This window comes from Sceloporus undulatus, chromosome 7, assembly GCF_019175285.1.
Source record: "Sceloporus undulatus isolate JIND9_A2432 ecotype Alabama chromosome 7, SceUnd_v1.1, whole genome shotgun sequence".
NCBI classification, from domain to species: domain Eukaryota; kingdom Metazoa; phylum Chordata; class Lepidosauria; order Squamata; family Phrynosomatidae; genus Sceloporus; species Sceloporus undulatus.
Window position 1 is genome coordinate 5,335,233 of NC_056528.1, and position 14,625 is coordinate 5,349,857.

Consider the following 14,625-nt stretch of genomic DNA (forward strand, 5'->3'; position numbering starts at 1 on the left):
CCTCCATCAGCGCTTGGAGGAAGGGGCCACCTCTTCCAGCCTTGTTTTCTGCTGCTCCAGAGAACAGGACCCGGAACAAAGGATGCAAGCTACAGGAAAAGAGGTTCCAGCTCAACATTAGGAGAAACTTCCTGAGAGTAAGGGCTGTTCAACAGTGGGACACACTCCTTCGGAAAGTGATGGAGTCTCCTTCTTTAGAGGTCTTTAAGCAGAGGCAGGATGGACATCTGTCAGGGATGCTTTAATTGAGAGTTCCTGCATGGCAGGAGGTTGGAGTGGATGGCCTTTGAGGTCCCTTCCAGCTCTATGATTCTATGATTTCTGGTGATTTTACTTTGTTGTCCATGTATGGTTCAACATTATAATACCAGTGATGTAGACTCAAGTTGTAGACTTCAGTGACTCGACTTGGGAATAAATGATGCCCTGACTTGACTCAACATGACTTGCTGGCCTAACTGCATCCATGAACAACGAACACATTAGGCCAGTGATGGCGAACCTATGGCACAGGTGCCAGAGGTGACACTCAGAGCCCTCTCTGTGGGCACATGTGCCATCGTCCCAGCACAGAATTTGCCAGAGTTTGTTACTAGAAAGCCAGAGGGACATGGCACTTTGCAATAAATAAGTGGGTTTTGGGTTGCAGTTTGGGTACTCGGCCTCGAAAAGGTTCACCATCACTGCATTAGGCAATGGGCTTGAAGAAGCAATTAAGGTCTGTTCAGCAGCTTGTCCCCACGGCAGATGAGAGGAACCTTCTAAAGCTTTTGAAAAGCTTTAATGGATCCTTCTGCCACAAGCCCACTGCCTAACACATTTGCTGCTCCCCTTTAAAAAATGTGCCCTGTTGCCCCATGCTATGGCAGCTAATCTTGCCTCCCTGCTGCTCTTAGGAAAGGCTTTAGACTTGAATTTGAGACTTGGCTTGAAAGTATCTTGCAAGGAGCTGAGACTCGACTTGAGACTTGGGAGTAAAAGATTTGAAGTCGTCATTGATTATTAATCCTTATGCCTGTATCATATTTCATGTTACCACCCTTCTATCCATCCATTATTAATCCTGATATACAGACTGCCAAACTAAAGCTGTTTCATGTCTCTTTGGAGGCATGCTGTTTAAATGATGCATGCATCCTAAGAATCCAGAAGCTGCACCAAAGCTGCCCTCCAGTGCTTAGGAATGAAGTGTGGCTTTGGCGCAACCTCTGGACTCTTAGGACCCATGCATCACTTAAATAGCATACCTCCAAAGAGACCCAAAGCAGCTTTATTTTGGCAGTCTGTAACAGGCCATAGATTCTCAGATTTAGATTCTTGCTTTCCAGGTCACTGTTTTCTTTCTACAGCCATCTTTCTGCAATTACACTGGTGTCGGTCAGTGGTTTTCATAGAATCATAGAATCATAGAGTTGGAAGAGACCACAAGGGCCATCCAGTCCAACCCCCTGCCATGCAGGAAATCACAATCAAAGCAATGGTTCCTCCAATGGTGGGACCCTGGAGCGAGTGCGAGACTTGGAGGCCCTGTTCCCCCACTCCTCCTCCTCTTCCTTCCCCCAAACCTTTCCATTTTGATATTTTTTTTATCTTGTATTTTATATGTTGTAATTTTCTAACCATATTTAGTATTCTATTGATATGGTCAGCCGACTGATCAATAAATTTGTTGACCCCCAAACCTTTCCTATCCTGGAGGCACAGAGAAAGGCAAGGAAGGCACTTGGAGCCTCTGCACCGAAGGAGACGGAGGAGAGCTATTTTCTTATAATAAATGAATATACATGAATGTGTGAATGAAAATACACACACTAAACAAACAAAATCTTTTTATTCATATACTATGCGAAGTGTGGGGGGTGCATTTAGATGTAAAGGGGGTCAACAAGGGTAAAATGTTTGAGAGCCACTGATGTATGTTATATAAATTGCAGCCATGTCCTTTTTTGCTTCATTGTGTTATTTGAGGATTTAAATAAATTGGTGCTATTGGATGGCCTTGGATTGGAGCAGACTAAAATATGAACCAAGTCAAGTTCTTTGCCCAAAGGTTGTGACAAAGAGGTCTGTGCAACACAAAAGCCAAGGAGATCCAATATATACACAGTCAGGTCAAGGCAATTGTCTTTTGGGGAGAGAAATATTGCCGTGATGAGGAATAGTACATGATCTGTTCTAGGTTTAACAGACATCCAAGCCTCTACATTTTCAGCTTATTACACAAAAAAAGCTTTTCTTTAATTAAAAAAAACCCTTCAAAATATAATTCCTAACTTGTTCAAATAATTAGTTGAACAAAGAAAGTAAAATCAAAAAGGATGGGGATAGGGAAGAGATTTAGCAAACCCATCAAGAAACAAAAAAGATACCCCCCTCCTTAAAATAGCATTATATAGGATAATAAAGAGGAAGTATAACAATGCAACCCTGTACCTGTCTACTCAGATGAAAGGCCTATCAACCTCAATGGGACTTACTCCCATGTAAATGTGTAATTGTTTTCCAACCTGGTGTTCTCCAGAGGTGTTGCAGTGTCTAGGGATGATATGAGTTGTAGTGCAGCACATCTGGAAAGAACAAGGCTGGGGGGAGAGTTGGCGTATAGGATTGCAGGTATCATCATCTATGCCTTTGGTTCTCCCAACAAGACAGGAAGGAAGCCTACAGAGAAGGTTCAGTAACTGAAGGTAGTACATTTTAAAAAGGAAGAACAAAGCCTTCTCTTGTTCTTTCAATTCCAGTTGGAGCTTCTGGTCCAGCCAGTCGCTTGCAATTGCCATTTTCACTTACAGTATTCTTTCCTGAACTCTGAAAGCAAAAAAGGAGAGAAAAGGTTTATTGGAATAAAAGTTGTGTTTGTGATGGAACTACTTCCCACTGAATCATGTACACACACACACACACGTTAGATATTGTGAGTATAGGGTTGCCATGTTCTCAGCCCTCCTCGCTCAACACAAAAGGCTCGAAACGCACAGGCAAAATGACATGGTTTCAGGCTACAGTACATGATGCACGTCCTGAATGCGGCCTGAAGCTGCGCCAAAGAAGAAGAGCCAGGCCCGATTTAGGACTTGTGGGGGCTTGGTGGGAATCCTTAGTGGTGTATATGCCAAGGGAAGACTTTGTTTGGACAGTTATGCCTGTTACAGACTGCCAAAATAAAGCTGCTTCGGGTCTCTTTGGAGGCATGCTGTTTAAATGATGCATGGGTCCTAAGAGTCCGGAGGTCGCGCCAAAGCCACACTCCATTCCTAAGCACCGGAGTGCAGCTTTGGTGCAGCTTCAAGACTGTGCCAGTCTTCAATTAAAAGAAAAGCAAACTACGGCCTGTTACAGACTGCCAAAATAAAGCTGCTTGGGGTCTCTTTGGAGATACGCTGTTTAAATGATGCATGCATCCTAAGAATCCGGAAGCTGCATCAAAGCTGCACTCCAGTGCTTAGGAATGGAGTGTGGCTTTGATGCGACCTCCAGACTCTTAGGATCCATGCATCATTTAAAGAGCATACCTCCAAAGAGACCCCAAGCAGCTTTATTTTGGCAGTCTATAACAGGCCTCAGTCAAGGGATGCCTGAGTCAGTTAACTAGAAGTGGGGAGAGAAGAGGAAAGGGTGCAGTGTCTTGCCCTTCCTTTGTGGGTTCTTTCTAGTTGGTAACTTTTGCCACCTTGACCACACTGTGATGTTGTTTGGCCACACATGTCCTAGTTTCCATCTGTGAAACATTGGAGGGTACGTAGTCTTGATCAGAATTACAGGTATGGATCAGATCTGGGTTAATCTATCCCAAGCCAGAACTACCCCAGGCCCTGAGCATCCAGGGCGAAAAGCATTCAGAACTGGAAGTAGGTCCTGTGTAAATAAATGGTAATCCTTGGTGTTCTCATGATGTATGGCAAGGGGTTGGACTTGATGGCCCTTGAGTTCTCTTCCAACTCTATGATTATGTGATTCAAAGCGTAACAACTCAACTGCCTATCTGCCTATTGGCAGTGGCCCAGCTTACTAGAAGGTGTATGCATTTTTAAGTTTGCAATGTAAATTTGCCCAGAACTCCTAAAGCTAAGCTGGAAAAGTGGAGTGGCCAGTGAAGGTTTTGTTGGCATCTTGGAATCTGCAGATTGAATTCCACCCAGAGGGAAAGAGTGACTCAAGAGCTAGCTAAAATCTATCCTAGCTCATAATAAACCCTTTGGAAATACGTTGTGGTGGGGTGATGAGAGACTAGAGATGGAACCAGCTTCGCAGGCATGTTGCTTTGCCTTAAACTATCTGAACTGTCCTCCTCTATCTGTGGTCGGTTTTGCTGAAACCAAAGTATAATGCACCCTTTCCCGTCTCACAACCCTCCATCCCCAACAACTTCTCACCTTTATCTAGATCAATGTTTTTGGCTGGGAGGACCCTGTTTTGTTCAGCCTTCTCCTTCAGAATATTGTTCTTGTAATCTGTAACAGACAAGGTACTCTGATCAGAAACCTGCTCTCTGACTTGCCATGATGTTGGTTTGTTTCTTTCTTTGTTGGATTTATACCCCACCTTTCTCCCAAAATGAAGATTTGGGAGATTCTCCCAATTAGAAATCAAAATGAATTTGCATTCCCTATGATCAACCCATTTTATCTCCCCAAATTACATTTAGCCAGATCAGTCTTGCCAATGAAGTCTGGTTAAATTTCAAAGCAGGATCACAAAACAAAGCACACTAAATTGCACACAAATCACACACACATATACACACCTTTTACCACTTACAGGAGGGCCTCTGCAAAATATATGCTAAGCATCTCTTCCAATTTGGAGATCCATAAGTGATCTCCGAAGGTTGGACAATAGACTCATCCTTCCATATTTGCAGCTTTGATATTTGCGGCTTTGATTATTCACGGATTTGATTAATATGTTCTCTCTAGGAATATCTAGGTCCCCCGGTACAACTCTATGGTCAACTTTAACTAAAGGTTGCACTGAAAGACCTAGAGATTCCTAGGGAGGATACTCCACTAGGCATTTGTAGCTCCTCCAGTGCAACTCTATGGTCAATGTCTGGCAGATATTGGCCACAGAGTTGCACTGGAAGACCGAGAGATTCCTAGAGAGGTGTCCTCTCAATGTTTTCATTATTTGCAGTTTTTCCATATTCATGGGGGTCTTGTGCCCCTAACCCTAGCAAATACAGAGGGACAAGTGTATCTATCATCTCAAGTCACTGACCATGCCAACTGATAGCAGTCTACCTGCCCTCAAAACTGGACTCTATCACTTACTCACCCAGCCTAATGTCTTCATTTTTATAGTTGGACAAATCTGTTGTATCAACTGGGAACTCTCTAAGATTGATATCTTTCCTGGAAAAGCAAAAGAGGAGATACTTTACTTATATATATATATATATAAATGGTCAGCTTAGTGTGATGCATTTCCAGCTTTTAATATCAAATCAAACATCCTTTCATATTCATATTGTTCCAGTGTGGAGGTTGAGGTTTTTAAACAGATCCATCTGTCAGGAATGCTTTGACTGGATTTGCATGGCAAAGGGTTGGACTGGATGGCCCTTAGGATGTCTTCCAAGTCATTCTATGGTATGTCTAACGCATGCAGAGTTCCTACTTACTCATCATACTTCTTCACGTTGTACTCCGAACCTATAAAGGAGAGAAAAGAAGGGTATAGACAGTTGCATCAACACAGGGACTTCAGTGTCCATGGAGAGTTTTTGCACAAGTTAAGAAGCTGCTGCAACAAACCAGAGTCTTCATAATAGCTTTTGCTCAAACACTAGTCTGCAGAGTAAGGTTGCTAGATTGAAAAATGGCAAGCATCCCAGACAGTGAGCAGGAGAAGCAGAGAAAGGGAAATGGACAAAGCAAAGGGAGAGGAGAATGGGGTAAGGAGAGGAAGGAGGAATGAAGGAGTGATGGTGGCCATAGAAAGGGGAAGGGATGGTGGCCATGGGCTGAGGAAGTGAGACATCACAGGAGCCAACAGCAGAGCAAGACGGATGGTGGGAAACTGGTGAGAGGAGAAAGGAGGGAAGACAAGCAGGGCAGGGAGAAGCTTGGGGTTTAGGAGCAAATAAGTAAGAGGAGAACGAGACTGAAGCAAGTGGAGGAGAAGAGGAGTTGGTCAGGATGGAGAGAGACTGGGAAGGTTGCAGAACCAACAAAAGGAGGCAGAGTCCCAGGAGGACTAGTAAGGCATACAGAAGAGGCACAGGAGTCCCTAGTTCCCAGAAAAAGGGGAGAGTACATCTGAAGGAGGAGTAGGCAGGTGGTCCTGTGGCCAGAGCTATGGAAGGAATATGAAGATTGAGTAGGAAAGTTCAGGAAAAGTCCCAGAAGTGAAGGGAAGAGGTGATGTAGGTCTGGAACTGAGAGTTTGATATGGTTCACAGTTATGTTTACACTACAGGAGAGGGAAAGTGTCTGCGTTATAGCTCTGTACTTTTGTCAATAGCCTTGCAGCACTTGCAACATTAAAGACCCGATAGCTGCAAAGCCTGGCACCTCCAAGTACTGTTCCACCAAATCAACAGGGACAGAGAGAAGAAATAGACTACCAAAAATGGTCCAAAGACCCACCTCTCCTCCGGTGTTTGTGAGTGATGAGGATCACAAGGATCAGGAGTAGGATGAAGAGCAACAGCGTTGGCAGAATGTAGCTCAGCTGATGGAAGAAATGAGCACGGCTATCGGGAATAATGACATTGATGACATTGTGGCTGCGTCCTGCATTTGGGTCTGCATTGTGAGAAGTGGGAAAAAGAAAACAAGACAATTGCTTAGCAGGTCTTCTTAGGATAAGGGAGAGGAAGAAATGAGTCCTGGTTGCATTTATACTATACTAGAATTATTTGGCTCTTACATTGCGCATAGGATAATGTGCTGAAACAAATAAGGGCAAACCTCAGGTTTCTATGGCCGAGTGGGGAATCGAACCCTGATCTCCAGAGTCGTAGTCCTTCTCTCAAGGCTCTCAGTACCCTTCAATATTTCACAGATGATACCAGGAAACAAGTGGCCAAGCAACATCAGAGTGTGGTCAAGATGGCCAAGTTTCATCTCCAAAATGTTGGAGGTTATGCTCTTTCACACTATGATTCCAGTTTAACCATCATGGCTGCATCCTACAGAATCCTGGGATTTGCACTTTGGGAACTGAGAATTAGACAGAGAGCTCCCAAACTAAAAACCTCAAGTTCCAGAGGATGTAGCCATGGCAGTTAAAGTGAAATCATAGGGTGATTATTGTGTAGTGTGGAAGGTTCTGCAATTCTAGGAGTGATCTTTAACAAATATGCAACCCCCCTGCCCCCAAGCTCTGTAGGAAACAGGATGCCAGACTAAAGTTTGATCCAAGAGAGCACTTCTTATGTTCTTTATGCATCAGCCCTCACTCAAGGCAAAGCAGTTACAGATGTTATCTTTGAGATACCAGCAGTCTGGTCCAAGGAGGATGGGGAGGGACATAACCCACAGTCCTGCTATCCACATGTTTCAAGAGATGCTGGGGTTCTGAGAACTCCAAGGCAAACCCAGCCAGCAAAATGCCACATAGGCTTTGGATAGTATAACAACAACAACAACAGTGACACCAGTAACTCCGTCTATCTGCAGTAAATGTTCCTTTCCACGTCTTAGGAAAGAGAGATCTCAAAATACAAATAATTCATAACCAGGAACAGATGGCTTATAGCTGTCAGTGTCAAGAACCTCCTACCGAAAAGCAGAGAGTTAACTCCAAATCTGATGGCAGGGTGAACAAAAATAGAATTAGGTTCTGTTGATACTGTAAGCGGAATAAAATTTCCTGTCTAGAAAACCATTCCAGCCTTGGAGCTGTGCCCAGGGTTAAGCGGATCCTAGGGAGAAGCTTTCTAGCTCCGTGTCTCTTTAAGTTCTTCTTTCCAAGTCCTACGCCTGCAGGAATTTATACCAAATCGCAAGGATTGAGGAGACATCTCACTGAGTAAACAAGGAACCATTTCCCATTACGCTTCGTATAGGGACCTGGAGATGGGGGGAATAGATCAGTGAGAGGTTCGCCCCCATCCCAAAATGGAAAAGATAAAAGCATATCAAATAATATTCCAACGATTCAGCAAGTTCTCCCTGGGCTGGTTTCTGCAGCGCAGCAAATTCCATCCTTAGCTCACAGTGGGAAATATATAGCAATCCATAGCCACACCCCACCCATATTTTTCATTGCTTTGAAACAGATTCCCTTGAGAATTTGGTCCATTTTCCTGGTTACCACTGAAATGAATTCCTGTATGTGTGCCCTTCTTTCTCTTTAGTTTTCTCTGCTTTTAGGTCAGGGATGGAATTGTGAAATGCCTGTTACAGACTGCCAAAATAAAGCTGCTTCGGGCCTCTTTGGAAGTATGCTGTTTAAATGACGCATGGGTCCTAAGAGTGCAGCTTCCGGATTCTTAGGATGCATGCATCATTTAAACAGCATACCTCCAAAGAGACCCCAAGCAGCTTTATTTTGGCAGTCTGTAACAGGCCTTAACTTGCTCCTATTAGGACTGCAGTTGTCATCAGGTTGGGCTCTCCAACCTGCGTACCCCAAAACCGTCCCAGTTTCTTAGGGACAGTCTCAATTAATCCCCTGCTTTTCTATTTTTACAGCTGCTTTTAAGCTGTCCCAGTTTCTCTCCCCTCTTTCCTCCTTTGTCCTCAGTTTACTTCCATTGCTGCAAACTGGGTTCAAATAGAAAAGTCATTTGCCCTCAAACGTCAGCAGGAGGAGGCTGGCAGTATCTTCCTTTCCTTGTAGACTCAGGTAAATGCAACCTGCTGCAGCCTCACCTAGTTTACACATTCTTCCCCATCTTGACCACAGTCTGATGTTGCTTGGGTGCATGTGTGCCAGTCTTCAATTAAGAAATGTTTGGGAGCATGAACCTGGCACCTTCCAGATGTACTGGGCTGCCCAGTAGAGCTACTGCTGACTTGGGATGCTGGGGGTTGCAATCCAACACATCTAAGGTAAGAGGGCATTAGGTTAAGGAACGCTGCCATAAAGGACCTGTCATTCTGCCATTAGCAACATAAAACAGGCTGTTCTCTGTAAATGTAGAAGGACAACCAACCCTTTATTTAAAAATTGGAACATTTTAGGTTTGATATTAAGCATCCAGTAAATAATAAAACCTTGAAAAATATTTTAAAATATTAATAAATGAAGAGCTATGTCTTTCAGCCAAAACCTAGCAAATTCCTCACTTGCCTGGAAGACAATTTCATTGTCCAAAACGTGGAAGAGGCAACAAGGGGGTCAGCTATTTTAGATCTGATCCTAACCAACAAGGATGACTTGGTTAATGGGGTGCCCAAGTGGTGGGATCCTTAGGTGGAAGTGACCATGTTCTCCTGGAGTTTGTTATACAGTGGAAAGGAGAAGCCAGGCATAGTCAGACACGCATTCTATTCTCTAGGAAAGCTGATTTCAGTAAACTTGGGAAATACTTGGAGTGATCCGGTGGTCAGAAATACTAAAAGAAAAGGGAGTTCGGGATGGATGGGAGTTTCTCAAAAGGGAGATACTGAAGGCACAATTTAAAACCGTTCCAATGAGGAAGAAAAATGGGAGGTGTCTCAAGAAACCAGGATGGATGAAGTGGGTTAGACTAGACCCGTGGGTTAGACTAGACCAGTGTTTCCTAAGGTATTTGGCCTGGGAGACTGGCAGTATTTCTTCCCAATGTACCATGGACCAGTACCGTATTTGTGCCTCCTAATTCCAACTGTACCTTTCTTTCCTGGAAACTTTCCATGGACCAGTAGCCAATAACTTATGGACCAACCCAGCTACCATTCTGAGTAACCATGGACTGACCTTTGAGTTCCTGTGATTGTATGACTGAATGAATTACCTACCTGCAACCGGTGGATTGGAGCGGGTGAGATTCACCACCACCTTCCTCTCTGGTTCTGGCTCCACAACAGAGACATGGAAAAGTCTACGTTCATGAAGGCCGCAGTAGTGATGGTGAAGATGGCAAGAGTAGATGCCTTCATCTGCCATCTCCAAACTGGCTATCCTCAGAGAAAAGTCACCCAGGGCAAAGGCCTTCTCAGTGATGTTCATCTTTTGACGTATGAAGAGAGGCCCGTAAGAGCGCCCTTCTCCAGAGGCATAGAGGTCAATGAGACGATCCGCCCGGTCATGAGGCACTCCTGGGGGCTGCCAGTCCCAGTGGACCACTTGCTGATCCTCCTCATCATGCCGCTCAGTCCAAACTTGGTTCCGGTTGATACAGGGGAGTACTACGGTGCTCCCTTTCAGGGCCACAACCACAGGCTTCTCTCCGTCCCAATAACTGTGCACTTCTCTGGCTGTAAAAAATATTCACAGACACACAAGAGAACCTAGGTAGCATTTCACACAATATGCACCAGTCAAACTGTGAGATACAACACAAACCTTTCCTGGATCACTTTCTTTAGATAGGAAAGTGCTAAAGCTGTGCTGTCAGGGTGACTATCAACAAAAAGCAATAGGGTCGCCATAGGTTTGAAACGACTTGAAAGCACACAACACCAAGAAATCATGCAGAATAAGACACTATTTTCTATAAAACTGCACATGTTGATTCATATGGAATCATAGAGTTTATACCACACCTCACCACACTATAGGAGACTGTGAAGATCTATTCTATGATCCTATGACCTATGCACCTGCTGAAGCTGCTGTTCAGGTGCTGGCTGCGAATGGGAAGCTATGAGGTCCCTGATCTCCTTCCTTATGCTTCTTTACAGAGCTTAGACATCGGCTGGACAACCCTTTGACTAGAGCAGGCATGGGCAAAGTACTGCTCATAGGCTGCATGTGGCTCTTCGACCCCCAAAGTATGGCCCGCAATGCTCCAAACCCTGCCACATTTAAACAAAAATTCACATCAATATTTCAAGCAATTTTTTTGCACAAAATATAGTAAAATGCATCACTTTTTCCACAACTCCAGAGCCTCAGCCACCTAACTCTGAATAAACAACAGCAACAACAACAGATGAAAATTGGCCAAAATGGTGCACAATGGAGACAAAAGGAGCTGCGCAAGGGAGAAATGGCTGCCTCTGCAAGTTACCGACTCCTAAACTTGAGAGCACTTTTTAAAAGAGGACTGTCCTTTGACAGCCACAGAGGATTGTTCCCTATAAAAGAGAATAGTCAGCCCTTCTTATACACTGATTTTTTTATACACGGATTCAAGCATCCATGGTTTGAAAATGTTTTTAAAAGTATAAATTTCAAATATCAAACCTTGATTTTCCACTTTTTATAAGGGACACCATTTTGCTATGCCATTATATTTAATGGGACTTGAGCATCCACGGATTTTGTTATCCACTGTGGATCTTGGAACCAAACCCCAGCATATAACAAGGGTCCACTGTACCTTGTCACCCTACATCTGACAGCTTCTTCAGTATGCCTTTGCGTATCAGCTGAATAGGGGTTAGAAAAGCTGCAGAAGAAATACACAGGCAGTACCAGATCCAGAGCAGCCACACCTTCCAACATTTCACAGATGATGTGGCACATGTGGCCAAGCCACATCCGATTGTGATCAAGGTCACAAACATTATTAATAAGGAAAAACACACAAACTAGGAGAAGCTTCTTTTGCCTGATCCTCCTAGGAAGAGCAAGGCAGGAGCACCACCTTCCCCTACTCTCTGCTAAGTCAATTAAGTGCAAACTGCTTTTGCATTTTGGACTGTTTGCAGCAACTGAATAAGCAAGGAACAAAGAGGAAAGTGGGAGGAGAGAGAAACTGAGACATTTTAAAATGTCTCATTTTAAAAGTAGCTGAAAAATTGGCACGGCAGAGGACTGATTGTGGCTGTTCTTGCCAAATTGAAACAGTTTGAAGGCATATTTTAAAAGTAGCTGGGCAAAAATATGGGTTTATTCACTTTAAAGGAGAAGAATGGCATGACTGTACCAAGTGTATCAAAGCTTTCCTGGCGCAGCAAATCACAATGAGTCACAAACAAGGGCTTTGTGGTGTCATGGACAGACATGGTGTCAGACAGACTTGGACTGGAAAGAGCGAAATTCAAAAATCCCCTCATCCATCCAACTCACTGGCTGATCATCACTTGGCTCTACCTTTCACCCTAAGCTACCTAATAGAGCTGCTGTGCAGATGAAGTATGCAAGGCTTCCCTAAACACATTTTCCCACCACTGCCTTACTCCAAAACTAAAGAGCCTCTCATGTTTTAAACTTTCTTTCTCACTAAAAATGTGAAGCTTAGAACAAACACTTTCATAGAAACATAGAGTTGGAAGAGACCGCAAGGGTCATCCAGTCCAACCACTTTCTGCCATGCAGGAACTCACAATCAAAGCATCTTTGACAGATGGCCATCCAGCCTCTGCTTAAAGACCTCCAAGGAGGGAGACTCCACTACACTCCAAGGAAGAAGTTTGTTCCACTGTCGAACGGCCCTTACTGTCAGGATGTTGAGGTGGAATCTCTTTTCCTGGAGCTTGCATCCATTGTTCCAGCTCCTAGTCTCTGGAGCAGCAGAAAACAAGCTTGCTCCTTCCTCAATATGACATCCCTTTAAGTATTTAAATACCTCTTTTCCAGGCTAAACATCCCCAGCTCCCTAAGTCATTCCTCATAAGGCATGGTTCCTCATACGGCATGGTTAAATTTCCGCTTAAATCTCTGCATGCATCCTCTCTTTTGCTCTATTTTCTGCTTCTGTTGGTGAGCTGAACCCCTATTCTTCACTGGCTGATGATGCATTTTCACTTTTTGGGAGAGAAGAGGTTTATTTGGAGTATTTCTACCTTGCTCTTCAGCCACAAATGCTCTCAGAACAAATGGTTACTTACAGTTTCCTGCCCTCAGGCTTACAATCTCAAAAGACATGACACAAAAGGAGAAGGGAATGGCGGTGGAGAAGGGGTTCAAGTCCAATGGTTCTTCTCTCCCTTTGAGGCCGAGGCAATGGCAGATGGACCGGAAGGAGGGCCCTTCTTCAGTCTCTGGGCTTGGCCTGATGGAGCTGTGGCCTCCTCAGCAAGGGTCCCTTCGTGGGCCATCTCCCCAAGTGGGGCCACCCCTTTGCCAGCATTACTCCCATCCCTGAGCCCAATCTGCAACCTTATGCACAGGGTCACCATGAGTTGAGGTCCATTCAGGGGTAGCTAACAACAACTACCAAAGAGGGAATTTCAGAAGTTGCTTGCCACGCAACCAGGTAACAAGTAACACCTGCTGAAATTCCCTCTTTTGCACAACCATTAAATATGCGCAAGTTCTCTCCAGTTCTCACTCCGGAAGCCCTATCATCCAGTGACTTGCATGCTGCAGTGGCAGGCCAGAAACTGGATCTCCTAAGTGCCAGATCAACATTCTCATCACTAACTCACATTGTATAATGTATAAAGCAAAACCAGCAGTTTTCACTGGGATTTATATTTTCCTACCCTCCTAACTGTAGTCTTTAAAGACTCTGGGAACTGGAGTCTTTAAAAGTAACCTTTCCCGGACTCTTTGTCCATCCTCATGGTCAAGGCTAAAGGCTCTCTTGCAAAAGCCTGGAGTTCAAATATTCATTTTCCATGCAAGAATGGCTGCTGTTCCTCTTAAGTCTTTTCTACAGTCTCAAGGCAGGAAATGCTCCTCTGCCCACAAGCATTTTAATTACAGTTCCCTAGCCATTCATTTGCTCTGTTCTGCACACGAAAAGGCCCATATCAAAGGTTGCTTCATATGAGTCGACAAAAGAGAAACATGTAAAGGAGCAAAAACAAACAACCAAAAACACTGCAAAATACTACGCATGTAAGCATGCATGCATGCCTCCCCCTTTTCTGTCCCTGTTCTGCCACAAATTCTTTGGCACAAAGGGGGGAAAAAAGATTTACTTACCTCTTTTGGTGACTTCAAGCTGGATTTGCACTGTTTCATAGAGATGACAATAATGGTGGTGGAGATTGCAAGAATAAATGCCTTGGTCACTCTCGGCGACGTCTGGATTGAAATGAAATAAAGCAAGAGAGGGAAAAGGAGGGGAAAAGAGAACACTGGCATCAAGATAATACATTCACAGAATTTTGGAGATGGAACAGGACCTTGTGAGGTTATTCAAAATGACCTGAATAGACTAGAAAGCTGGGCCAATGCTAACAAAATGAAATTCAACACGGAGAAATGTAAGGTACTGCGCTTAGGGTGGAAAAAATGATAGATATAGGATTGAGGACACTTGGATTAAGAAGACTATGTGTGAAAGGGATCTAGGAGTCCAAGTAGACCACAAGTTGAACATGAGTCAACAGTGTGATGCGGCAGTTAAAAAGGCCAATGCGATTTTAGGCTGCATCAATAGAAGTATAGTGTCTAGATCCAGGGAAGTTATAGTGCCACTCTATTCTGGTCCCACCTGGAATGTTATGTCCAGTTCTGGGCACCACAATTTAAAAAGGATGTGGAGAAACTGTAGCGTGTCCAAAGGAGGGAGACTAAAATGGTGAAGGGTCTGGAAACCATGCCCTATGAGGAACGCCTTAGGGAGCTGGGTATGTTTAGCCTGGAAAAGAGAAGGTTAAGGGGTGATATGATAGCCCTGTTTAAATATTTGAA

At 44.1% G+C, this 14,625-nt stretch overlaps 1 protein-coding gene across 2 annotated transcripts in view; it reads right to left on the reverse strand.

Annotated features, from left to right (window-relative positions):
• Positions 1-1,841: 1,841 nt before the first annotated feature.
• Positions 1,842-14,625, reverse strand: part of MXRA8 (matrix remodeling associated 8) — a 36,545-nt gene continuing 23,761 nt past the window's right edge. For both annotated transcript variants that reach the window (XM_042479638.1, XM_042479639.1), the window contains 7 exons: positions 13,912-14,013; positions 9,891-10,349; positions 6,588-6,746; positions 5,621-5,651; positions 5,275-5,351; positions 4,374-4,451; positions 1,842-2,808 (listed from right to left, as the gene is read on the reverse strand). In XM_042479638.1, the coding sequence (XP_042335572.1) occupies positions 2,783-2,808; positions 4,374-4,451; positions 5,275-5,351; positions 5,621-5,651; positions 6,588-6,746; positions 9,891-10,349; positions 13,912-14,013 (932 nt within the window). In that variant the 3' untranslated portion in view covers positions 1,842-2,782. The remainder of the gene's footprint in view (positions 2,809-4,373; positions 4,452-5,274; positions 5,352-5,620; positions 5,652-6,587; positions 6,747-9,890; positions 10,350-13,911; positions 14,014-14,625) is intronic.